At 36.5% G+C, this 25,160-nt stretch overlaps 3 protein-coding genes across 7 annotated transcripts in view; 1 reads left to right on the top strand and 2 right to left on the bottom strand.

Annotated features, from left to right (window-relative positions):
• ndrg3b (ndrg family member 3b) overlaps window positions 1-25,160 on the bottom strand; it is a 1,230,027-nt gene that overhangs the window by 1,010,751 nt on the left and 194,116 nt on the right. The window lies entirely within an intron of this gene.
• The window catches only part of id1 (inhibitor of DNA binding 1, HLH protein), a 739,503-nt gene that overhangs the window by 608,221 nt on the left and 106,122 nt on the right, over window positions 1-25,160 (bottom strand). The gene's annotated exons all lie outside the window — the stretch shown is intronic.
• The window catches only part of phf20b (PHD finger protein 20, b), a 145,284-nt gene that overhangs the window by 92,518 nt on the left and 27,606 nt on the right, over window positions 1-25,160 (top strand). For 4 of the 5 annotated variants that reach the window (XM_051932911.1, XM_051932913.1, XM_051932910.1 and 1 more), the window contains 7 exons: window positions 461-562; window positions 9,643-9,813; window positions 10,865-11,047; window positions 13,184-13,243; window positions 13,658-13,930; window positions 14,617-14,829; window positions 21,865-21,960. In XM_051932911.1, coding sequence (XP_051788871.1) covers window positions 461-562; window positions 9,643-9,813; window positions 10,865-11,047; window positions 13,184-13,243; window positions 13,658-13,930; window positions 14,617-14,829; window positions 21,865-21,960 — 1,098 coding nt within the window. The remainder of the gene's footprint in view (window positions 1-460; window positions 563-9,642; window positions 9,814-10,864; window positions 11,048-13,183; window positions 13,244-13,657; window positions 13,931-14,616; window positions 14,830-21,864; window positions 21,961-25,160) is intronic. The other variant, XM_051932912.1, reaches the window with a different exon arrangement.

Genomic DNA, 25,160 nt, shown 5'->3' with positions numbered 1-25,160 from the left:
ATGTCTTTGGTGAAGCTGGATAACAACACTAGTTTATCATAATAAGGATAGTCTGGCACAAAGAGTTAAAAATCAAGTAATGTCATGCTGCCATTTCAGTAGTAATAATTCAGTTAGCTACACAATTCACACACTGGTCGACAGTCCTGTCTCCAGTTCAAAGGTACTGTATAACCATGTGTGATTGGGCTTCCTGTTTGTGGACTACTTTTTATTTTTTCTGGAGGTATTGATTTAACAATATTTAAGGAAAAAAATAATATGCATTTTGTTCATTTTGAGCATATAACTGAATGAATTGACATGTGGAATATGTAGGTCAAGTAATATATTTTTTAATAGATTACTTCTAAACATATATTGTAGGTCAAGTAACATATTTTTTAATAGATTACTTCTAAACATATATTGTATACTGCTTATTTATGCTACTCATTTTTTTTCCTTTACCATTTTGAAGAGTCAACAGGAAACCAACATGGGATTCTTGAACTAAGAAAAAGAAAAATAACCTGGCGGACAAGTGTGTCATCAAAAAGGCTCAAATTTGAAGCTAGGACAGGTATATATTTTAGTATGGGGCAGAAGAGGCTCCTGAATTCTGGTTTCTGTTTCTAAATTGTAGTAGATGTCTGGCAGATAATTCTACAAGACATAACCGTACTTCTTTTTAAGAGGTTTCTGTTTTTAAAGTTTGTTTCACTGTATATTTCCAATCAAGTTAAGAAGTGCTTTTTACATCCACAATTTTTAGAATCAATGGATTGACATTGAAAATGCATTTCTGACTATGTTATGATAAAGGTAATTCTTTAAAAATTGTATGTTAATTATATGTGTTGCAGTCTAGTCTTTTGACATAAATGACTGCAGTTATGCTATAGAATGAGCTGTTTTAACATGTGGTTTAATTAAATTCAGTGACTTTAAGCAAAACTTAGTAAAGTAGATCCCCAGAAGTATAAAAGAGAGTGAAAATGTTTTCTTTTCTAATAAATATCCAGATTCACTTACATTTACATCAAATTGTTTAGTTCAATAAGCCGCTGTCATAGTAGAACACAGCTACTGACCATGGTCCATGTGGAGCTTCAGTGGTGGAGTGTATCATTTTTACTAATTGCAGATTTCATCTAGGCTTCTCTTTATTAAAACCAGAATTTGTTCACTTTTATATTTTGAATATATGCTTACCAGAAGTTACTTATTAGTGCTCACACAAGTAAACCAATTCCATCCAATCTTCATTAGATGTATGCTATATCCTTTCCCCACTGTACAACTGTAACATTGACCGAGTAAATGTGATTTATAGCTAAAGATGACATCTATCTGATATTCTCATAATTGGGGGGGGGGGGGGTTAAGGTTAGAAAGAATCTGATCTGATTCTCAAATAAATCTAACCTAAAAAACTACAAAAATTCTTTTAGCCTTACTGTAATTGATAAGTAACTTTTGTGATAACAGAAGCTGTATGTAGTCTAAACATGAGAACAGCATTAGTGATGCAATTAGTGTCTGTAGGAAAATTATTGGTCACTTTAAGCACTCACAAGATGTTAAGATAGTGATGTATGGTTACACCCATCTCTGTGTAATTGTTTCAAACAAACATTGCAACAGGGCTGGCAAATTAGCCAAAAATTAAGGTTTGAATATTCATATTAAAAATAAGTATATACTGTATATCTGAACATTGGAGTTACAAGTACATTTGTACTTTTCTTGCTATTTTTATATTTACAGTATTGTTAAATGTGCTTATTTCCTTACCGATGGTTTGCAAAGCATGAAATGCTTATAACTCGTCCACTGTAGCTTAAGAGATGCATGTGAAAACTTAAACAAATGCAGCACTTAAAACACATTTCTATAGTAGAACAGGATTCTCTGTGTGCACAAAGTAATCAAAGCGTAAATGGAGACGAATTACTCTGAGTAGTGCACATCAAGAAACCCAGACGAATAAAAAATTTTTATCCTAGGCTTTACTTTGTTTTGCTCCTAGTGATGAGAAGATACAGATTGCCTGTCTTTTTTTAGGTAAATTGACACACTTTGAAGTCTGTAGGTGCTACTTAATGTACTTAGTGTTGCATTATTTCCTCAACATTAAGTATTTCATCCACGTTATGAGTATCTTTAAGAAATCTCATCTGAAGTCAGAAACTGACATTCAAATGTAAAAGAATAGTTCATTGTTTTACTTCTCGTTACTTGTGGCATCATGTTACTCCAGGCATGCTGTGCAACATTGCAAATTTAGGACCAGCAAAAAGTATTTTCCTTTTTCATTAAAGACAATGGTATATTCCTGATTTTCCATTTATTATAGCAGCAGCACTAAAACCACATTTTTAAAAGCTCTCTATTGTTTAAGTAATGCTATCAAAATAAATATGCAAACTCATTTTTAGTGAATTTTTGTAAGTCATGAATAACATTTTTAATAACTTAGACTTTCAAGGGTACTGAATACTTTGCACGCCACAAATGTGAGTTAAAATATCATAAACTACTTCTATATCCATGAACAAATTGTATACAGCTTGCAAGACCTTCTGTTTTGACTTTTATATTTATAAATATATAATAAAAAAACTTTTATGGACTTTTTAGGTCTTAGTTCTAATGTTAAACACAAATACATGTTTCTTTTTCATTCTTGACAAAAGAGTGGCATGATAAATGCACAGAGGGAAAATACATGCAACTACTAAACCCCTTTGGGATTAGCTTTATTCATTCAAAAGGTACTGTTTGTATATCGTTTATATATTTTTGTATATATATATATATATATATACACACACACAGTCATGGCCGAAATTATCGGCACCCCTGGAATTTTCCCAGAAAATTGTTGCAATTCCAAATGTTTTGGTATATATGTTTATTTCCTTTTATGTGCATTGGAACAACACAAAAAAAACAGAGAAAAAAAGCCAAATCTGACATCATTTCACACAAAACACGAAAACCGGGCTGGACAAAATTATTGGCACCCTCAACTTAATATTTGGTTGCACGCCCTTTGGAAAAAATAACTGAAATCAAGCGCTTCCTATAACCATCAACAAGCTTGTTACACCTCTCAACTGGAATTTCCGACCATTTTTCTTTTGCAAACTGCTCAAGGTCTCTCAGATTTGAAGGGCGCCTTCTCTCAACTGCAATTTTGAGACCTCTGTTCAATCAGATTTAGATCCGGACTCATTGCTGGCCACATTAGAACTCTCCAGCGCTTTGTCTTCAACCATTTCTGGGTGCTTTTAGAGGTATGTCCTGCTGGAACACCCATGACCTCTGACGCAGACCCAGCTTTCTAACACTGGGCCCTACATTGCGCCCCAATATCTTTTGGTAGTCTTCAGATTTCATGATGCCTTGCACACAGTCAAGGCATCCAGTGCCCGAGGCAGCAAAACATCCCCAAAACATCTTAGAACCTCCACCATGTTTGACTGTAGGTAGTGTTCTTTTCTTCGTAGGCCTCATTCCATTTTCTGTAAACAGTAGAATGATGAGCTTTACCAAAAAGCTCTACTTTGGTCTCATCTGTCCACAAGACGTTCGCCCAGAAGGATTTTGGCTTCCTCAAGTACATTTTGGCAAACTCCAGTCTGGCTTTTTTATGTTTGTGTGTCAGCAGTGGGGTCCTCCTGGCACTCCTGTCATAGCGTTTCATTTCATTCAGATGTCGACAGATAGTTTGAGCTGACACTGTTGCACCCTGAGTCTGCAGAAGAGGTTGAATATGTTTTGAAGTTGATTGGGGCTGTTTATCCACCATTCGGACTATCCTTCGTTGCAGTCTTTTATCAGTTTTTCTCTTCCATCCACGTCCAGGGAGATTAGCTACAGTGCCATTGTTGTGAACTTGTCGATTATGTTGCACACAGTGGACAAAGGAACATGAAGATCTCTGGAGATGGACTTGTAGCCTTGAGATTATTTTTCCACAATTTTTGTTCTCAAGTCCTCAGACAATTCTCTGCTTTTCTTTCTGTTCTCCATGCTTAGTGTGGCACACTCAAACACACAACAGAAGGGTTGAGTCAACTTTTCTCCATTTTAACTGGCTTCAGGCAAGATTGCTATATTGCCAGCACCTGTTTCTTGCCACAGGTGAGTTCAAACGAGCATCATATGCTTGAAATAAAACGATTTACCCACAATTTTGAAAAGGTGCCAATTTTGTCCGGCCTATTTTTGGAGTTCTGTGTGACATGTCAGATTTGGCCTTTTTCTTTGTTTTTTTGTGTTATTCCAATGCACATAAAGGAAATAAACGTGTATACCAAAACATTTGTAATTGCAACAATTTTCCGGTAGAAATGGTGCATTTTCTGGGAAAATTCCAGGGGTGCCGATAATTTCGGCCATGGTTGTATATATACAGTGGGGCAAAAAAGTATTTAGTCAGCCACCAATTGTGCAAGTTCTCCCACTTAAAAAGATGAGAGAGGCCTGTAATTTTCATCATAGGTATACTAACTATGAGAGACAAAATGAGAAAAAAAAATCCAGAAAATCACATTGTCTGATTTTTAAAGAATTTATTTGCAAATTATGGTGGAAAATAAGTATTTGGTCACCTACAAACAAGCAAGATTTCTGGTTCTCGCAGACATGTAACTTCTTCTGCAAGAGGCTCCTCTGTCCTCCACTCGTTACCTGTATTAATGGCACCTGTTTGAACTTGTTATCAATATAAAAGACACCTGTCCACAAAAGCAGCTTGGTGTGAAGAAATCAACTGTGGGAGCAATTATTAGAAAATGGAAGACATACAAGACCACTGATAATCTCTCTCGATCTGGGGCTCCACGCAAGATCTCACCCCGTGGGGTCAAAATGATCACAAGAACGGTGAGCAAAAATCCCAGAACCACACGGGGGGACCTAGTGAATGACCTGCAGAGAGCTGGGACCAAAGTAACAAAGGCTACCATCAGTAACACACTACGCCACCAGGGACTCAAATCCTGCTTAAGCCAGTACATGTGCAGGCCCGTCTGAAGTTTGCTAGAGAGCATTTGGATGATCCAGAAGAGGACTGGGAGAATGTCATACGGTCAGATGAAACCAAAATAGAACTTTTTGGTAAAAACTCTACTCGTCGTGTTTGGAGGAGAAAGAATGCTGAGTTGCATCCAAAGAACACCATACCTACTGTAAAGCATGGGGGTGGAAACATCATGCTTTGGGGCTGTTTTTCTGCAAAGGAACCAGGACGACTGATCTGTGTAAAGGAAAGAATGAATGGGGCCATGTATCGTCAGATTTTGAGTGAAAACCTCCTTCCATCAGCAAGGGCATTGAAGATGAAATGTGGCTGGGTCTTTCAGCATGACAATGATCCCAAACACACCACCTGGGTAACGAAGGAGTGGCTTCGTAAGAAGCATTTCAAGGTCCTGGAGTGGCCTAGCCAGTCTCCAGATCTCAACCCCATAAAAAATCTTTGGAGGGAGTTGAAAGTCCGTGTTGCCCGGCGACAGCCCCAAAACATCACTGCTCTAGAGGAGATCTGCATGGAGGAATGGGCCAAAATACCAGCAACAGTGTGTGAAAACCTTGTGAAGACTTACAGAAAACGTTTGACCTCTGTCATTGCCAACAAAGGGTATATAACAAAGTATTGAGATGAACTTTTGTTATTGACCAAGTACTTTTTTTCCACCATAATTTGCAAAAAAATTCTTCAAAAATCAGACAATATGATTTTCTGGATTTTTTTTTTCTCATTTTGTCACTCATAGTTGAGGTATACCTATGATGAAAATTACAGGCCTCTCTCATCTTTTTAAGTGGGAGAACTTGCACAATTGGTGGCTGACTAAATACTTTTTTGCCCCACTGTACATACAACATATATATATATTTTGCATCCGGAAAGTATTCACAGCGCATCACTTTTTCCGCAGCCTTATTCCAAAATGGATTAAATTCATTTTTTTCCTCAGAATTCTACACACAACACCCCATAATGACAACGTGAAAAAAGTTTACTTGAGGTTTTTGCAAATTTATTAAAAATAAAAAAAACTGAGAAATCACATGTACATAAGTATTCACAGCCTTTGCTCAATACTTTGTCGATGCACCTTTGGCAGCAATTACAGCCTCAAGTCTTTTTGAATATGATGCCACAAGCTTGGCACACCGATCCTTGGCCAGTTTCTCCCATTCCTCTTTGTAGCACCTCTCAAGCTCCATCAGGTTGGATGGGAAGCGTCAGTGCACAGCCATTTTAAGATCTCTCCAGAGATATTCAATCGGATTCAAGTCTGGGCTCTGGCTGGGCCACTCAAGGACATTCACAGAGTTGTCCTGAAGCCACTCCTTTGATATCTTGGCTGTGTGCTTAGGGTTGTTGTCCTGCTGAAAGATGAACAGACGCCCCAGTCTGAGGTCAAGAGTGCTCTGGAGCAGGTTTTCATCCAGGATGTCTCTGTACATTGCTGCAGTCATCTTTCCCTTTATCCTGACTAACCTCCTAGTTCCTGCCGCTGAAAGACATCCCCACAGCATAATGCTGCCACCACCATGCTTCACTGTAGGGATGGTATTGGCCTGGTGATGAACGGTGCCTGGTTTCCTCCAAACGTGACGCCAGGCATTCACACCAAAGAGTTCAATCTTTGTCTCATCTGACCAGAGAATTTTCTTTCTCATTGTCTGAGAGTCCTTCAGGCGCCTTTTGGCAAACTCCAGGGCGGGCTGCCATGTGCCTTTTACTAAGGAGTGGCTTCCGTCTGGCCACTCTACCATACAGGCCTGATTGGTGGATTGCTGCAGAGATGGTTGTCCTTCTGGAAGGTTCTCCTCTCTCCACAGAGGACCTCTGGAGCTCTGACAGAGTGACCATCGGGTTCTTGGTCACCTCCCTGACTAAGGTCCTTCTCCCCCGATCGCTCAGTTTAGATGGCCGACCAGCTCTAGGAAGAGTCCCGGTGGTTTCAAATTTCTTCCACTTAAGGATGATGGAGGCCACTGTGCTCATTGGGACCTTCAAAGCAGCATAAATTTTTCTGTAACCTTTGCCAGATTTGTGCCTTGAGACAATCCTGTCTCGGAGGTCTACAGACAATTCCTTTGACTTCATGCTTGGTTTGTGCTCTGACATGAACTGTCAACTGTGGGACCTTATATAGACAGGTGTGTGCCTTTCCAAATCCTGTCCAATCAACTGAATTTACCACAGGTGGACTCCAGTTAAGCTGCAGAAACATCTCAAGGATGATCAGGGGAAACAGGATTCACCTGAGCTCAATTTTGAGCTTCATGGCAAAGGCTGTGAATACTTATGTACATGTGATTCTCAATTTTTTTATTTTTAATAAATCTGCAAAAATCTCAAACTTTTTTCACATTGTCAATATGTGGTGTTGTGTGTAGAATTCTGAGAAAAAAAATGAATTTAATCCACTTTGGAATAAGGCTGTAACATAACAAAATGTTGAAAAAGTGATGCGCTGTGAATACTTTCCGAATGCAATATATATATATATATATATATATATATATATATATATATATATATATAGCTGGAGATCCACAAAGGGAGAAAAACAAATCACATATCATAAAGTAGTTTTTATTCCTGAGCTTTCAACCCCTGCCAGGGGTCTTCATCAGAGGATAATGCTTAGACTTACAAGAATCAAAGGCAATATATAGCAAAAAATTACGTGGTGGTGCTAAGTCAGTGTGATCAGGGTGGGGGGGGGGGGGGTATTGGGTGTACAGTTTATTTATTATGAACATGTTCTTCTTAAGTTTACATATGCTGAATTTATGGCAAAGTGTCTGTTGTTGGCGTTCTCATTTGATAGCCAAGTTTCGGCCAGCTCTCTGGAACTTTTAGTACTGGCCTTAAATTTTACTTGTACATTGTCCCCATTAAATGTATGTCCTGTTGATTTAGTATGTGTATAGATCAATGATAGTGAGCCCTTTCTTCTGACGCCATTGCGATGTTCCTGACAAGTTACATTGTGTTCTAGCTGCCAGACACAGGCAAGAAAGATTGTGTTAATAACCATGACAAGTGATTTCAGTGTTGTTTTTTTCTGTCCATATCTCTGTGTGTGAAGAGTGTGCCTAGATCCTTAACACAAAGCACTATTCTCCACTTAATCTTTGATTACATCAGTTTGTATAAGCAGGAAATCCAAATAAATTTTTGCTAGTGTAAATAAGGCTTTGAGCACCACATTCACTTTTCTCTGTTTGACGTGCCTCATATTGGCTGGCTCCATCATGTGAAATGAAAAGTGGACCTAAACCACAAGTTCCTGCAAGCTGCTCATATTTGAAAAATATACGGCTCATTTTTTTAAGTGCTGATCAAAACAGTTTATTTTGTTGATGAGTGTAGTTATTGTTATTTCAAGTAAAAACACAAGTGGTTTGCTCATAGAAGTGGTTACTAATAAAAGATGGATATCTGAAAAAGCTCACATTCTTAAGTGAAGAATTTCAGAACTTTTAGTTAAATTGAAAATATTATAACTAGGAATGCTTAGATCAGGTATTTTTAGGGCTGATATTGATCAACAAATTCCATGTTACTAGAATTGGTGGATTTTGATCTTCTTTTGTTACCCTTAAGTTTTTTGTACAAAAGATTTCTGAAGAAACATACATATAGCAGCAGTATATTCTGTTTTAAAGTTGCATTTGTACAGTTAAACTGCAGACTGTTCATTTTTTATTAATAAAGTTAAATTCTGTAGTGGTTGTTCAGTGAACATAAAATATTAAAATACACACATTTTAAGAAATAAAATGTACAGAAATATTTATCTTTAATACAGCTGGCATTAAAGAAGATAAAATGCTTGTCATAATTACAGATGTTTATGAAGGTGTTACAACACTAACATGCTTAAAAAGTTTTACATGCAGAATAGACAATTTTGCCTCCAAACAGACCTGTTGTCGACTAAGCATTGAGAGCAGAGATTTCTGTTCTTTTTCTAATTAATAATACGAAGTGCTATACACACTCAAAGGAGTGTTCATTCAAACTAAAGTAAACAATGATAAGTCTGAACTCATTAAGTGAGACTATTTTAATTTCTGCTGACGACGTATCTCTTTTCTTCCACTCCAAGTACAATTTGGCAATATATGCTGTTCTTTTCCTGCTTAAGGTGAATTCTCTGATTCCCTTTTTTTTCTCAGTTTATTACCTCACTTTCTTCTTTAATGTAAAAGCTAATATTTCTTTCTTCACCCTTTCCTAGTATTTGATTGTCTGCTCTCTGTATAAAGGAAATTCTAGCTGCAAAGTGAGACGTATACAGCTTCAAGTAACCTAATACTGTATGTAAGAAGCACTACAAATAAATTGTTGTAAAGCTTAGAAAAGCAGATTATATAGTTATGTTTCTTATTTGAACTAATATTTTAGTACACATATCTGGAAATATTCCTAGTTGAAGGTGAGCAAGTGTGTATGCTTTTTCTTTATATACTAATTATGGACTGGAACAATGTAATGAGTGTTACAGAATTACTTAAATTTATTTATTTAAAATTTTGTCATCTCTTGTTTTACACAATTCTATTTACTGGTTCACCTTAATTTGCTTTCTTTTTTGATAAATGTGTGTGTTTTTGCTTTAGACTCGAGAAGATCATCTCAGATTTCTGTTAAGGAGCATGATCCTAGAAGAAGAAGGTCATCTAGGTTTTCACCAAACAGCAGTGAGAGTGAAGCTGTAAAGCATACTTTGGAAACAGTGGAAAATAAGCCAGAGATGCAAGTTGAAAGTGGACCAAAACTACCAGTTTCTGGTAAATAGTATTTTGATTATTTATTTAAAGGTTTTCTTGATATGCTCAGCCAAAGTAGTGACTGAATTTTAGCAGTTGGCCTGTTCTGTAAGCAGCACCTACCCCTTCCTACTTCCTTTCCAGCATATTTTTTCACTAGAGTACAGACTTCAGTATCTGCTGTAAATAATATTTGTTAAATGGATTATTCCAACTCCCCTTCCCAATGGTGACAATTTTGCTTCTATATAAACAGTTTCAAGTTTTAATCTGCAGAATTCACTTCCTTTTTGATTTTTTGTGTGAGTTATTGCTTCCTTTTCTTATCCAACAGAAAGTTAACAGTAAGCTATTTACCTTCAGATTTTAAACTTGAACAGATGATAACTAGTCAAGCAGCTTTGTACTATTTTCAGTTGAGGATGTACGTTATAAAATAGGTACTTGAATAAAATACTTAAAAACCAGTGGGAGGCTAAAAAAAAAACAAAAAACAAAGAGTTAAGGTCAGACCGGTCTTAATTACATAGGCTCAAAATTTAAATTGTTTTTTATCAAATGTAAAATATATATGAATATTTCCATGCAGCAGAATGAAAGGAGAAAAATATGCTCCATGTTAGATATATTACGTGAACTGGCTTATTATTAATCAATTAGCTAAGAAGGATTTAAAAAAAAAAAACAATTGCTGCAGATCCTCAGAGCAACTGTTTAGAATCACTGCATTACACTTTTAACTGCAGCTTCTATCCTAATCTTCTGACCTGTCTTAGCATGGGGCAACATGTATTGTTGGTACAGCCTTTTGGGAAAAGTAGAAGAGAAACTGAATCTACTCATTTCAACGTAGGTAGAATTCATTAGTGCATGGTATTAAGACATGCATTAACATTGACTACGGTGAAAGTTATCTTAACGGGCTTTCCTTACACTTGCAAGATATAGAACTGGTAAACTTTAAATGCAGTTCATTTAAAGTTTACCAGTTTCTGTTTATTTATCACTGAATTGTATTTTGTCTGTACCTTTTTCTTTTTGCTTTGGTTACATTTTTGTATTTTTCTTTCAGCTTCTCAAGCCCAGCTAATGCCAGAAGAAGTAAAAAATGAACTTCCTGACCTGCATCAGGAGAATGCAGACCACCTTCAAGTTTCAGTGAATGAATTAAAACAGCAGGAGAATGTGGAAAAGCCAAAAGAATCTTCCAATGTACTGAAGAAAACTGAACCAGTTCAGGCATTCACTGAAATATGTAAGAAATTAAACAGTAAAATTATAGTAATAAATTTGTCTCTTGTATTTCCTTAAATGATCATGAAAGAAAAATATGCAAATAAACTTTTTCAGTATTGAAATATATATTTGCATTCCTTTTACTTTACTATGGAAATAAATGCAGCTGTCTTTGATATGAATGGAAAATACTTCCATTTTTGTTAGTTTTTTTATTTAGTATTTGCTTAACTATCTTCAGATGTATATGCTGCTTTAATTTTCAGAATCCGTTAATCTACAGTATATTGTAATACATTGTTTTCTGAGATTTAAGTTAGAAATGTGGTAGAATGGACATAAAATAAACTAAAGTGAAACGAAATGAATGGACATAACATGCTTACTGCAAGCTTGTTACTTTTAAGCTAGCCAGTGTAGATATAGCAGGTCACATATGGTAAGAATAGTTCACATATTTTATTGTCTTGGGAACTGAAGTCTGACAATGCCAACAAGCATCAGATTATTATTTTTAAATCATCCATGTAACACTTGTATGTTAATAATTGCTAGCAGATTTAATTAAAAGAGAAACAAATTGCTATTTCAGCTTTAGAAAAAAGAAATTAGTAAATGTTTAATAAAATGGGGTTATCCTAGGCTGAAGAGGGCCAAGCTTACTAATTCACTGCTTTTCCTGCACGTATAGTCATGCTACCTGTTGTTTGGCGATAAACACTTGGTCACACTGTTTATTTACTTAGTAGTTTAAGTTACTTTAACCAACATTTTTGTGCATTGAAAATAATTATGCTACCACAGTATTATTATGTAAATCCCACATTTCTGTTTGAGCTGCCTTGCCCATTTACTTCCACTTGAAGACTGGATCCTGGTGTACAGATGAGAACTAGCAGTGAGCAGAGTGTGTGTTTGGTACCTAAATGAATTTTAAATTAGACTATAAAAACCTCTATCTTATACTGTTGTGTGCCTAATCACTGCCAACTGTTCAGCTGTCCAGTTACTGATAGATATATAAATGTTGCTACTTTTTTAAGCATGACAAACATACTATGGAATGAAGCAGTGTTTCTCAACCTCGGTCCTGGGGACACACTGTGGCTGCAGGTTTTTGTTCCAACCAGCTTCTGTTTTTAATTGGACTCCTGGGCTAATTAAGTGAACTTTTATTTCCCAAGTTCTGTGTTTTGGGAACAATATAGAAATTAGAAAACTAAGTTTGGTTAAAAAGAAAAAAAAAATATATATATATATATATGTGTGTGTGTGTGTGTGTGTGTGTGTGTATACGTATATATAATGTGTTTTTTTCTTTTTAACAATATTTTCATCTTGATTTTCATTCTACTTTTCTAGGTGTTCTAATTGTTCAATTAATCCATTATTTACTAATTAGTGGATCTGATGCTAAAGTAGTTGCAGCCTTTGCTTATTCAGTGTTGTTTGCCAGCGTGTCTGCTCTGCTCATTTTTAATTCTCATTAATAAGATACAACAAAGGGGAAAAACTGAACAGAGAAATTGCAAAATATGATGAAATCAACAAAAGAGAATTAAGCATTTAAATCTATAGCAAAAGCAGAAATATTTCTAAATGTCTTATAAATGTAAAAATCATGCTGCTGTGCTTTTCCGAATTTAGGATAAAAGAAAATTAATAGCAGCTAATTAAATGAGAACAGTGCTATCAGGTGTTGTCACTGATTAGGAATCTGGTTGGAACAAAAACTTGCAGTCACAGGGGGTCACCAGGACCGAGGTTGAGAAACACTGAATGAGGGTCAGTTCCTTTTTAGTGAACATGAGACTGACTCCTCAAACACATTAGAAATGCCGATAATTATAAAGAACCTCTAAATTGTAATCTGGCTTGTTTGTGAAAAACTAGTTTTAAAAGCTGTTGCACCACTGCATATTGATGGTTAAATTAATATTTTTATACATTTTTCAGTGAACAATTGCTACACACTTTCATGCAGTTAGTTATACCATGACTGATTACTAGAGAAAAACCAAAATTGTATTTCCGTAGAATAAATTTGAACTTACTTAGAAGTTGGCCACAATAGACCTTTTCTATCTTGTTTATATTATAGAAAAGAGAAGATGAGCAATTGGGTAATTATATTTTATTTTTCCTAATTTTACAGCTCCAGTTATAAAACGCCATCCTTCTTTGCCAAACCCAAACAAATACAGTAGAGAACCCTGTAAGTAAAATATTTTATCATTTGCTTTTCTTTTTTGGACTCAGTCTGACTCAGGTTATCAGAGGTCGTGTATTGTAGAAAATGTAGTGTAGTATGAGCAATACTAATTCAAAAATCAAAGCAGTGTTATTAACTAGCATTTATAGCATTAAAGAGATATGCAAATGTTAACTATTTAGGCAGAAATATGTTATTTTAGTTTTACACGGATAAGAATTGTTAGAATATATCTCTTAAATTGATAAAGTTAGGGATGGTCAGATTGTTCCTCTTCAGAACAGTTAAGGGCTCATTTGCTTATTTAGCTTTGAGGAGTTACTTGTGTTATGGTTATCAACAGCATATGCACTCTGATTAGAGACATCTATGAGAAATGCTATTCTATTAAGCCAGTTTTTAATTTTTTTTATGCAGTGTACAGTGGTATTAAGAGAACACAAGATATTCTATCTACTCCAGCTCTTGCAGTTGACCTAGACCATAACACTTTCAAGTGCAAGGTAGAAGATTGTCTCAAATCCTTCCGCAAAGCCAAGCTGCTTCACTACCACATGAAATACTACCATGGTGTGGACAAGGCAAATGAAATCAATCAGAGTCCCAAAAGGAATATCCACACGCGTGCCTCGGAGAAGCAAGCAGTCCAAGAGAATCATAAGAGGCGGCGTACCATCTCTTCATCACTCCGTAAGCAGCCTGCCGTTTCAGGTTCAGTTTTCTTAAAAACAGTTGATAAAATAGCACGTGTTTTAGAATGGTGTAGGCAGGGACATGGGGCGTTGGGGCAAGGTCCAAGCCAAACATCTCTTTTAAAAGACCTGGCATGTACAAGTAAAGGCAATAGGATCTGGAGAGTGCTTTTATTTCTTTTGCACATAATTTTTAAAACCTCCATTTTCACTTCATTCATCAAGTTCAGGTTTCACTCAATAATATGTGACTTTTGTATTACCCTGAAATTACTCATTCTAGGTAAGGAAGAAAATAGCACATTCAATTTTGGCATCTTAAGGGCAGAAAATTCTCCCTCAGTGTTTTGAGAGTGCATTCTTCTTCTACATATTAAATCATTGAGCAAGTTTTGTCATAAGTGAAAACTACTACTGATTTTATTTTGTGACCAGTGAGTGGCAGTCTCACTTTTTCAGGCATGTTCCTTATTATAGATATTACTCCTTTGGCTGCAGTTTATGCTTAGAGATACTGATGTTGAAATTGGCTTTATTTCACAAGTACTTTATAATAACATTAGTGATTTGCTTTATAATGAAAAAAATTGTTGTCATGCCCCATTTCAACAGTATTAAGTCTTGCTAAACTCTAATACCTGTATAATTAATGAAATGTATTTTTTTTATCTTTTATGTTTTTAGATATTGCGCTCCACACTGCCCATGGGCATTTGCCAAACAGTCAGTTAAATGGAAAGGCAGCAAAAGTAAATGATAAAAGAAGAACATCTGCCCCCCCTCTTGTTCAAATGCTAAACAATCATCGTCCTTCTCTGAGGGAAAAAAGCAAAGAAAACCAACTGGAGAAATCCAATCGGAAACTACAGGAGAAGGATAAGGTGGCCACTGAAATAAGTAAGAACGAAAATTTTATAGTTATGGTGAAGACCTGAGGATTTGGTTGGTTTGTTAGAATATGTTGTGCTTTTTCTGAATCCTGATCTTGAATTATCTGATTTTTTTTTTTACTTTTTTTTTTTTTCCAATAATCAGTATTGCATTAAAAGTAATACAGTATATTTAGTATAATTTAAATTAAATCGCAGTAACACTTGTTCTTTTATGATCGTTTGTGGTGTCTTGTTAATATGCAAGTCATCGTTGTCTGTAACATGTTCAAGTAAATATTTACATTTAAAGATAAAACTACAGAGTCTGAAATGCTATGTAAGAATTCTTCAAATTCTTTGGCACCCTTTACCCTTTTTGTGGAGATTCAGAGTTCACATTTACATTATTAAAATACAAAATAAGTAAACGTGATATTTTGAAAATTTGTTGCGAGATCCAGTGCATCCTACCTGTCACAATCTTCATTTTTAAATGTAAGCAGGAGTCATTAGACTCGATAAATAAGCCTTAGTTTTTAGTTGCTGCAACTGAAAACATGGTTGCCATTGTTAATAGACTATATTTGGAGAGATTAATGTGCTATGTAAGTATAGATCAGCTTAATAATGAAACTGAAACATAAAAGAAAGTTTAAAACTTTTATGACTAAATTTATTTTAGTTTGTTTTATGTGCTGCCTTACAACATTTCAGTCTGAAATGTAATTGCATCACATGTCAGGAAAAAGAAAAAAAGAAAACCTGTCAGAATGTCAGTCCTTGATTACTAGCATACCAGGTGCCATCAGCAGAGTAGTTATTTTTATGGGGTTTTTTTTTTGTTGTTTTTGTTTTGTTTCATTTTTTAACAGGTCCTTCAAAAATGAATTAGCAAATCACTTCTTGCTTGCTCACTCATCCGTTCTCCCTTTTTCAAATTTTGGTTGTCTTGTACCAAGTGCAAAATTATTGTTTTCAAAATGGCAAGTTGCAAGAGAATATATCTTTCATTTACTTAAAGTTCACTGAAGTTGATTCCATTCTGAAAATTTTTTATAATCTTGCTTTCATATAAAACTGTGCACTAGCAGATTAAAATTAACTGCTTAAACAAGCCTAAACTAGAGTTGGCTTCAGTCAGCCATCGTTGAACACAAAAAAAATGAAAAAATTTCTTGCTTCTGATAGTGTTCTGCCATCTTAAAATCTTAAAGTATAGGGATTCCTTACAGCATTGGTTCTCTACCCTTATTCCTCCAAGACCACCCAGTTTACCACAAGTATACGTAAGGATCCTCCTACACAGGTCATGTACCTTGCCCACTAGTACCTTTGTTGCAGTCTTTACAAAGGTGCTTATTTTTAAACTTGTATTCATTAAGATAAGCATATTTGCTACTAGTGCTAGTATACTACCTATGTTTTTAAACCATATTACAAAACAAATACCGGTAGGCCTGTATGTTTTTATCCATCCATCCATTTTCCAACCCACTGAATCCGAACACAGGGTCATGGGGGTCTGCTGCAGCTATCCCCAGCCAACACAGGGCGCAAGGCAGGAACCAGTCCCGGGCAGGGTGCCAACCCACCGCAGAACACACACACACACACAAAGCACACACTAGGGCCAATTTAGAATCGCCAATCCACCTAACCTGCATGTCTTTGGACTGTGGGAGGAAACCGGAGGAAACCCACGCAGACACAGGGAGAACATGCAAACTCCACGCAGGGACGACCCGGGAAGCGAACCCAGGTCTCCTTACTGCGAGGCAGCAGCACTACCCACTGCGCCACTGTGCCGCCTGTTTTTATCATTATTTGTATTTATTTATTTTTTTATTTTTTTTTACATAAAATGAGTAGGCAGATTTTAGAATTAAATAACCAGTAATGATCAAATTACAGAAACAAAATATTTGTCATTGCATGTATTTTTGATAACAAAAACTGCTCATTACTCACTTGACCTGAACCATGAGATTTTTAAATACGCACAATATAATTATTTCTAAAGAATCCAATGTAACTTTTAAAATGAAGAATTGGTTGCTACAGATAACTTTTTCATAGCTTAAGTACAGAACCTACTTTGTTATCCTCTGTATTCAACTCTGGTGTGGCATCATCATAAAAAATAAAGTTTTTTATGGTAGTGTGGCATGTCACCTTCTTTCCACTTTTCTTGTTGGCTAATTTTGAGCAGCCCATTCTCATGCTAACTGCTGGTTAGTAGCTGCAGTGTGCTGTTCTATGCATACAATCGTGAGTTATTTCTAAGCCCTGAATTGCTATATATATATATATATATATATATATATATATATATATATATATATATATAATAATAATAATATGGGGAGTCCAGCTGATCTGTTTCGGGGTATGATGTGAAAACCAGAGGTGCAAATGCAATTCAGCCAAACTGTATACAGGTACAATCTACATATAAGACGCATGGACCTTATGTAAAGTTTAGAATATTGATACAGTAGGTCGCTTTTTAAAAAAAAAAACGGACACACCTGCTGTAGATTTTTTTTATATATGATTTAATTATTTTGCTGCTATTCTGTCATTTTCAGTTATCTTGTTGCTCCTGTGGAATTTTACTACGGCCTCCTAGAGGGCTGCAGTCCTTGGGTTAAAACCACTGCCTTATAGATTGTGACAAAGTATCAGCAATTTAAATATTTTCAACAAAGCACAATGGTAAATATTTTAATTCATTCATTATACATACAGTGGGGCAAAAAAGTATTTAGTCAGCCACCAATTGTGCAAGTTCTCCCACTTAAAAAGATGAGAGAGGCCTGTAATTTTCATCATAGGTATACCTCAACTATGAGAAACAAAATGAGAAAAAAAAATCCAGAAAATCACATTGTCTGATTTTTGAAGAATTTATTTGCAAATTATGGTGGAAAAAAAAGTATTTGGTCAATAACAAAAGTTTCATCTCAATACTTTGTTATATACCCTTTTTTGGCAATGACAGAGGTCAAACGTTTTCTGTAAGTCTTCACAAGGTTTTCACACACTGTTGCTGGTATTTTGGCCCATTCCTCCATGCAGATCTCCTCTAGAGCAGTGATGTTTTGGGGCTGTCGCTGGGCAACACGGACTTTCAACTCCCTCCAAAGATTTTCTATGGGGTTGAGATCTGGAGACTGGCTAGGCCACTCCAGGACCTTGAAATGCTTCTTACAAAGCCACTCCTTTGTTACCCGGGCGGTGTGTTTGGGATCATTGTCATGCTGAAAGACCCAGCCACGTTTCAATGCCCTTGCTGATGGAAGGAGGTTTTCACTCAAAATCTGATGATACATGGCCCCATTCATTCTTTCCTTTACATGGATCAGCCGTCCTGGTCCCTTTGCAGAAAAACAGCCCCAAAGCATGATGTTTCCACCCCCATGCTTTACAGTAGGTATGGTGTTCTTTGGATGCAACTCAGCATTCTTTCTCCTCCAAACACGACGAGTAGAGTTTTTACCAAAAAGTTCTATTTTGGTTTCATCTGATCATATGACATTCTCCCAGTCCTCTTCTGGATCATCCAAATGCTCTCTAGTAAACTTCAGACGGGCCTGCACATGTACTGGCTTAAGCAGGGGGACACGTCTGGCACTACAGGATTTGAGTCCCTGGCGGCGTAGTGTGTTACTGATGGTAGCCTTTGTTACTTTGGTCCCAGCTCTCTGCAGGTCATTCACTAGGTCCCCCCGTGTGGTTCTGGGATTTTTGCTCACTGTTCTTGTGATCATTTTGACCCCACAGGGTGAGATCTTGCGTGGAGCCCCAGATCGAGGGAGATTATCAGTGGTCTTGTATGTCTTCCATTTTCTAATAATTGCTCCCACAGTTGATTTCTTCACACCAAGCTGCTTACCTATTGCAGATTCAGTCTTCCCAGCCTGGTGCAGGTCTACAATTTTGTTTCTGGTGTCCTTTGACAGCTCTTTGGTCTTGGCCATAGTGGAGTTTGGAGTGTGACTGTTTGAGGTTGTGGACAGGTGTCTTTTATATTGATAACGAGTTCAAACAGGTGCCATTAATACAGGTAACAAGTGGAGGACAGAGGAGCTTCTTACAGAAGAAGTTACAGGTCTGTGAGAGCCAGAAATCTTGCTTGTTTGTAGGTGACCAAATACTTATTTTTCCACCATAATTTGCAAATAAATTCTTTAAAAATCAGACAATGTGATTTTCTGGATTTTTTTTCTCATTTTGTCGCTCATAGTTGAGGTATACCTATGATGAAAATTACAGGCCTCTCTCATCTTTTTAAGTGGGAGAACTTGCACAATTGGTGGCTGACTAAATACTTTTTTGCCCCACTATATACCGGTACATATTCTGCATAGCAAACATAATGTAAATGAAAGCATGTCATGATCCTCTGCTAATTTTAATTTTAAAATACATCTAACATAAGAATGAAAATGAAAGATGTCAGTTGAATTCACTAGTTATTTAATTTGTGATAAGCTGATGGAACCCTTTCAGTCTGGTTTCAGAACAGTGCATAACTTTGAAACTGCTTTGCTTCGGGTAACTAATGATTCGCTTATGCCAGCTGACTCTGGAAAAACCAGTACATTAATTCTTTTACACCTTACTTGTAGCATTTGAAACTGTCAAGCATGATATTGTACAGTCCATAATGGAGAACATCCTGGTCATAACTGACACTGTCCTCCAATAGTTAAATTGTTTTCTAACTGATAAGCACAGGTTTGTTAGTCTTGTGAACAGCAGGTCCTGCTCAGTGCAAGTCACAAAAGGAATTCTTCAAGGATCTTTCCTTGTCCCTCTGCTGTATCTACATTCTTCCTCTTGGCCATATTATTTGTAGCTTTGTACTACAGTATATTATTTTTATGCAGATGAAACTCCACTCCACAGTTAATCACTAAAACTGAAAGTTCTTCAAAGTTTTCTCAGCTCACAACTTGCATCAGTTAAATAAAAGTCCATATGGAATATTATTCTTTAAAATTACACTGCAACAAACCATTCTGTTTGGCACTAAAGCTCCGCTTGAGAAAATGAGCTCCTTTTCAGTTACTCTTGGTGATGATGTCATCAGCCTTCTTCTGCTAGGAATCTCGGTGTCATATTTGATCCCTCCCTTTCTTATTCTACCCACATAAATCACATTAAGAAAGATTCTTACTTCCACCTCTGTAACATTCGTCCAGTTCACTCATTCCTTTCGTATTGTACTGCTGAGAAATATGTCTATACTTTTATTTCATCCCGCATTAGCTATTGTACCTCCCTTCTGGCAGGTGCCCCCTCTAATCTTTTATCACAGCTCCAGTTGGTTCAAATCATTGCTGCATGAGTTCTTACACAGACCTGCAACAGTGAGCGTGCAACACCCTTGGCACAGTGGCAACATTTTCTTCTCTTATTTTTTATTGATGTCAATGGCCCCATGGATCTTGGGTCTTCTTTGAGAGACTAACTGACATGCTGCATAGTTTAGCTATATCTTTTGCTATGAAATATAAACGGGATTGTTCCTGATATGCATTCGCAAAAAATGAATGTGCATGATATGTGATTTTGCATTTTACACCATCCATATTAATTTGGTCCTGAACTGAGAAGCACACAAAATAATCTAAGAATGCTAGAACAAAGGCAAAGTGTGGATGTACGAGCGAGTGTGCCTTATGAAGCCTGGTCCTCAAATTGTAGTCGATGTCATAACTCCAATGTGGACAAATAATGGTTGGTTCAATCTAGATGAATAATGAATAAAGGTTCAGTAATGGAGGGGCCTAATACTGTATATGCTGAGTAGCACATGTTAAGTATACAGGCAGGTGTGTGGCTGATTGTATTTCTGTTTTTAAGTAATTTTTAATACGAGTACTTCATATGTCTTATTCTGAAGCAAGCACAACATTAAAATTGGTTCTCACCACCTCAAAAGAGTGTTTACCAAGCAATAAATCTCATTCCTGGTGTTCATACATGCTTCACACAATTAGATTTGTTCACTCTGTGGTAAAAGAAGGAAAAAAAATATTTGTAGAGTAAGCTGCTTGTCTTCTGCCAATATTCATTGCAGCATATTGAGCTCCTAACACTGCAGTTGTTTGTTTTACCTGTGTACCACTTACTTTATTTGCATACTTTACAACTTCACAAAATTCTAAATGGAAAAATGTGTCAGCATTTCAGTGCTTTTCAATAGCAGAATAGAAAACTAAGAGCAAGTATGTTTTAGTCACTTAATGGCCAGACATTCAAAGAAAATACCACATACCATGCAGTATACTGAAAGATTGAACATATATAAGTTACATTTTTTTTTCTTGCAGTAACTGAGAATTAGATTGAAGCATTATCTGACTGTCAAGAATTACATTTTCTCAAAGCAAAACACTGGTTTGCCCTAGTACAGGGGTAGGCAACGTCGGTCCTGGTGAGCCGCAGTGGCTACAGGTTTTCATTCCAACCCAATTGCTTAATTAGAAACCAATCATTGCCAATCTCAGACCTTATTTAATTTTATGGCTTGTTAGTCTGTGCAATGTAAGGCTCTTATATCATAGATTTTTTTCCTTTCCAAGGATATCATCCAAATGATATGAAGCCTAAAACAGATCATTTTCAGTCTGTCACATTTTTCTATTAAGTGTTTTATTAAATCAAACAGTGCATGATGAACACACACAGATGTAATTGGAAAAAAGCTAGCTGGAGAACTGCTGGCTGCTTTGTCTTTTACGTCTTATTGCTAATAAGGAGCAATTAAAACACTGAATGCAGCAGTTTAAGATTGAAATAAGCAATTAAGGTTGGAGAACCTTAACAAGCGAGACCACTAAAATGAAGCATCAAAATGTCACTTAAGCAATATGTGCTTCATCAGCAATAATTGAGTTCTCGTTAAGGAACTGGGTTGGAACAAAAACCTGCACATACTGCGGCTCACCAGGACCGACGTTGCCTACCCCTGCCCTAGTAGATATAATTTCATTTCCTAAAAGTTTTGGTTATTCATCTTATGTACCACTTTCTCTGTTTATTATTGTAGTCAAAGAGAAAGAAAAGTTCAAAGAGAAGAAACACAGAGATTTTCTGAGAATCAAGCTGAAGAAAAAGAAGAAGAAAAAAAAGAAGTCCAAATCTGGTAAGATTATGTAATGCATTGTGTTTTTTGTGTCAAATGAAATTTAAGTATTAACATAGAATTAAGTACTTACATTCATTCTTAAAAATCATATGCTTGATCTTAACTGTCAATTTTGTCAACTAATTTTTAATCCTACTACATGCTCTATGGAAAGGAAATTGTTAAAAAGATAAAAATACAGTTTTTACATATTTATTGTTGTGGTATAAATTGAGGTAGTTATGTAGAATCAAAGGGGTCCCTATTATAAAATCAAATATAGTGCTTTGCAAAAATATTTAGATTTATTCCATTCTATGCGTGTATTGCAAAGAAGAACATTTTAAAGAAAACTTTGGTTATTTTCCAGCTAATATCTCTTAATCAAACATCAAAATATTCTGCTTGCATTAGTGTTAAACCTTGAAATATGAAGGCAATTATTTAGACTGTTGAACAAATGTCTAAATTTTATTAAATAACAAATCAAATACTGACATTGTAAATATTTTGTGAGAAAAAAATATTTAAAAAAATACTTACATTAAGTCCTTGCATTATGGGAACTCATAAGTTTACCGTGGTGAAAAACAATTGCCTAATGAGGACACAGTCACCTTTAATTGGCCTCCACTGGTGAATCATTGAAATATAACGGCCACATTTTCTTGATGAAAACCCCAAAGTTGAGGAATCATTATTCAGGTTGTTAATGTAAAGGATATCTAAGAAGTCTGAGATAAAGTAATACAAATGCATAAATTGGGAGAAATCTGTTATTACCAGAAGGTATTCTACTGTGTTGGGCCCTTGAGCAAGACCTTTATCCTGAAAATTGCTCCAAGGATGCTGTACAATGGTTGATTCTGCACCCTACTTCGCAAAGGTAATGTGGAAAGCCGGTTTCTCCTCAGAGATCAACAAAGTATATGAAATCAACATATATACCTATTTATATATATATATATATATATATATATATATATATAAAATGTAATTCACTAAGTCCAAGGCAAGCAAGACGCACGCAAGACCGAGCCCCACCCACCAACAATTCACTAAGCAGCCGACCGTGGCACACGTACTACAGAGCCAACAATTCACACGAGAGCGAAAGCATTTGCCAAGAATGTTTTCATTAATCAAGATCGAAAGTCAGAGGTTTGAAGATCACCACATACCGTCATAGTTCCGACCATAAACGATGCCGACTGCCGATCCGGCGGCAGTATTCCCATGACCCGCCGGGCAGCCATTACTCCCACTGTCATGCCTCTGCATAAAGTCAAACTTAAAATTGGTTCAGTTGTCATGCTTCTCAGAAACCTCATGCCAGCAAGAAGTCTCTGTAAAGGCACAAGACTGACTGTTCTCAGCATTCACCGCAATGTACTGGAGTGTAAAACAATCGCAGTTGCTACCTCACAAACTGTCCTTATTCCCCAGATTTCCCTGACCCCATCAGATTCAAATTTGCCTTTTACTTTTACACGCAGACAATTTCCTGTTAGATTGGCCTTTGCAATGACAATTAATAAGGCGCAGGGACAAACTTGCAAGAAGATATGCCTGTATCTGCCAAAACCAGTTTTCAGTCACGGACAATTGTATGTTGCTCTCTCCAGGGTTCTATCTTTTCATTCATTTACAGCACACAGGTGCGCGCGCGAGCGAGAGAGAGAGAGACAGAGAGAGACACACATGCGAGAGAGAGAAAGAGACAAACACACGCGAGAGAGAGACACACACATACACACACACACACACAGGCGCGAAAGAGACAGAATCCATGACCCCATCAGATTCAAATTTGCCTTTTACTTTTACACGCAGACAATTTCCTGTTAGATTGGCCTTTGCAATGACAATAAATAAGGCACAGGGACACAATCTGATTGTATGGGTGGTTACCTACTAGGTAACGCTTGTGGTTGGTCAGCAAGTCGGCTAACATCCGCCACAGTGCCCTCTTTCAGTTGCGAGAAGCAGATCATAGAATGGTTGAAATAGGTTTTACTGTCAAATAATGCAAAGAGTACGCGACACGTGTTTCTCCCTAATTCTGGGCTCATCGGGCGTACACACTAACTGCACCCCCCTCTCAGGAAATCAAACCTCGGACGTCAGCGCAAGAGGTGAAGCCTCTAATGTTGCGCCACGGCGTGTGGTTCATTCATTTGGTTCGTTCATTTGACAGCATGTAGATCGGGGTAATTACATTCATGGCATTTGTAGTCTGAATCACAATCTGATTGTATGGGTGGTTACCTACTATTTCAAACATATACACAGTCTCTCTCGAACCTCGGTTCACGAATGTCTCTGAACACGTACAAATCGGGTTACGACCAAAAAGTTCTCCAAACTTTTGCATCTGTTCATGACCACACACTCGGTATACAAACAAGCCAGTTTCCCTTTCGGTTTGTGCACGCCAATGATTTCCACACGTGTTCAGTCTCTACCTGTGTATTCCCTGTGCAGCGAGTGAGAGACACGCACAACACACACATATGCACGTATGCGAGAGACACACACAACACACACACACGCGTGAGAGAGAGGGGACTGGCCGCATAAGGCAGTTAAAGAATGCACAGGGCTTGTTTTTAAATTAGTTGTCAGTTATAATCCTCAACATTAAAAGAAATAAACATTTGAAATACATCAGTCTGTGTGTAATGAATGAATCTAATATACAAGTTTAACTTTTTGAATGGAATTACTGAAATAAATCAACTTTGTCATGATATTCTAATTTTTTGACCAGCACCTGTATGTATGTATGTATGTGTATATATATATATATATATATATATATATATAATGTGTGTGTGTGTGTATATATATTATGTATATACACACACACTGGGGGCTTCATCCCTATTCGCTTCACAACTTTCTACAGTGTAATATTGTCCAAATAGTAGTTCAGAGTATCTAGTAATACAGTCTGTTCCAACTCTGCTTTAGGAGATGAGTTTTTGTTTTAAATAATCAATAGAAGTTAGGACATCTGTGCAAATTGCTTGCTTCAACTTGCAAGGCTTAATTTTACCTTAACTGCTACAGAACATCTGTAGGTTGTAACCTATTAGTTGTTCCCTGAAGTAACAATAGTAACAAATATTTGTAATATTTCTGAAATTTCCTTTTTTTAGTTTTTGCTATCCTAAACTTCAAATTTTAACCTCTGGCAGTTTACTGCTTACATTTGT

Source organism: Erpetoichthys calabaricus, chromosome 10, assembly GCF_900747795.2.
Source record: "Erpetoichthys calabaricus chromosome 10, fErpCal1.3, whole genome shotgun sequence".
NCBI classification, from domain to species: Eukaryota; Metazoa; Chordata; class Cladistia; order Polypteriformes; family Polypteridae; genus Erpetoichthys; species Erpetoichthys calabaricus.
The sequence above is the reverse complement of the archived record's forward strand: the minus strand, read 5'-3'. Positions and strand labels throughout refer to the sequence as shown.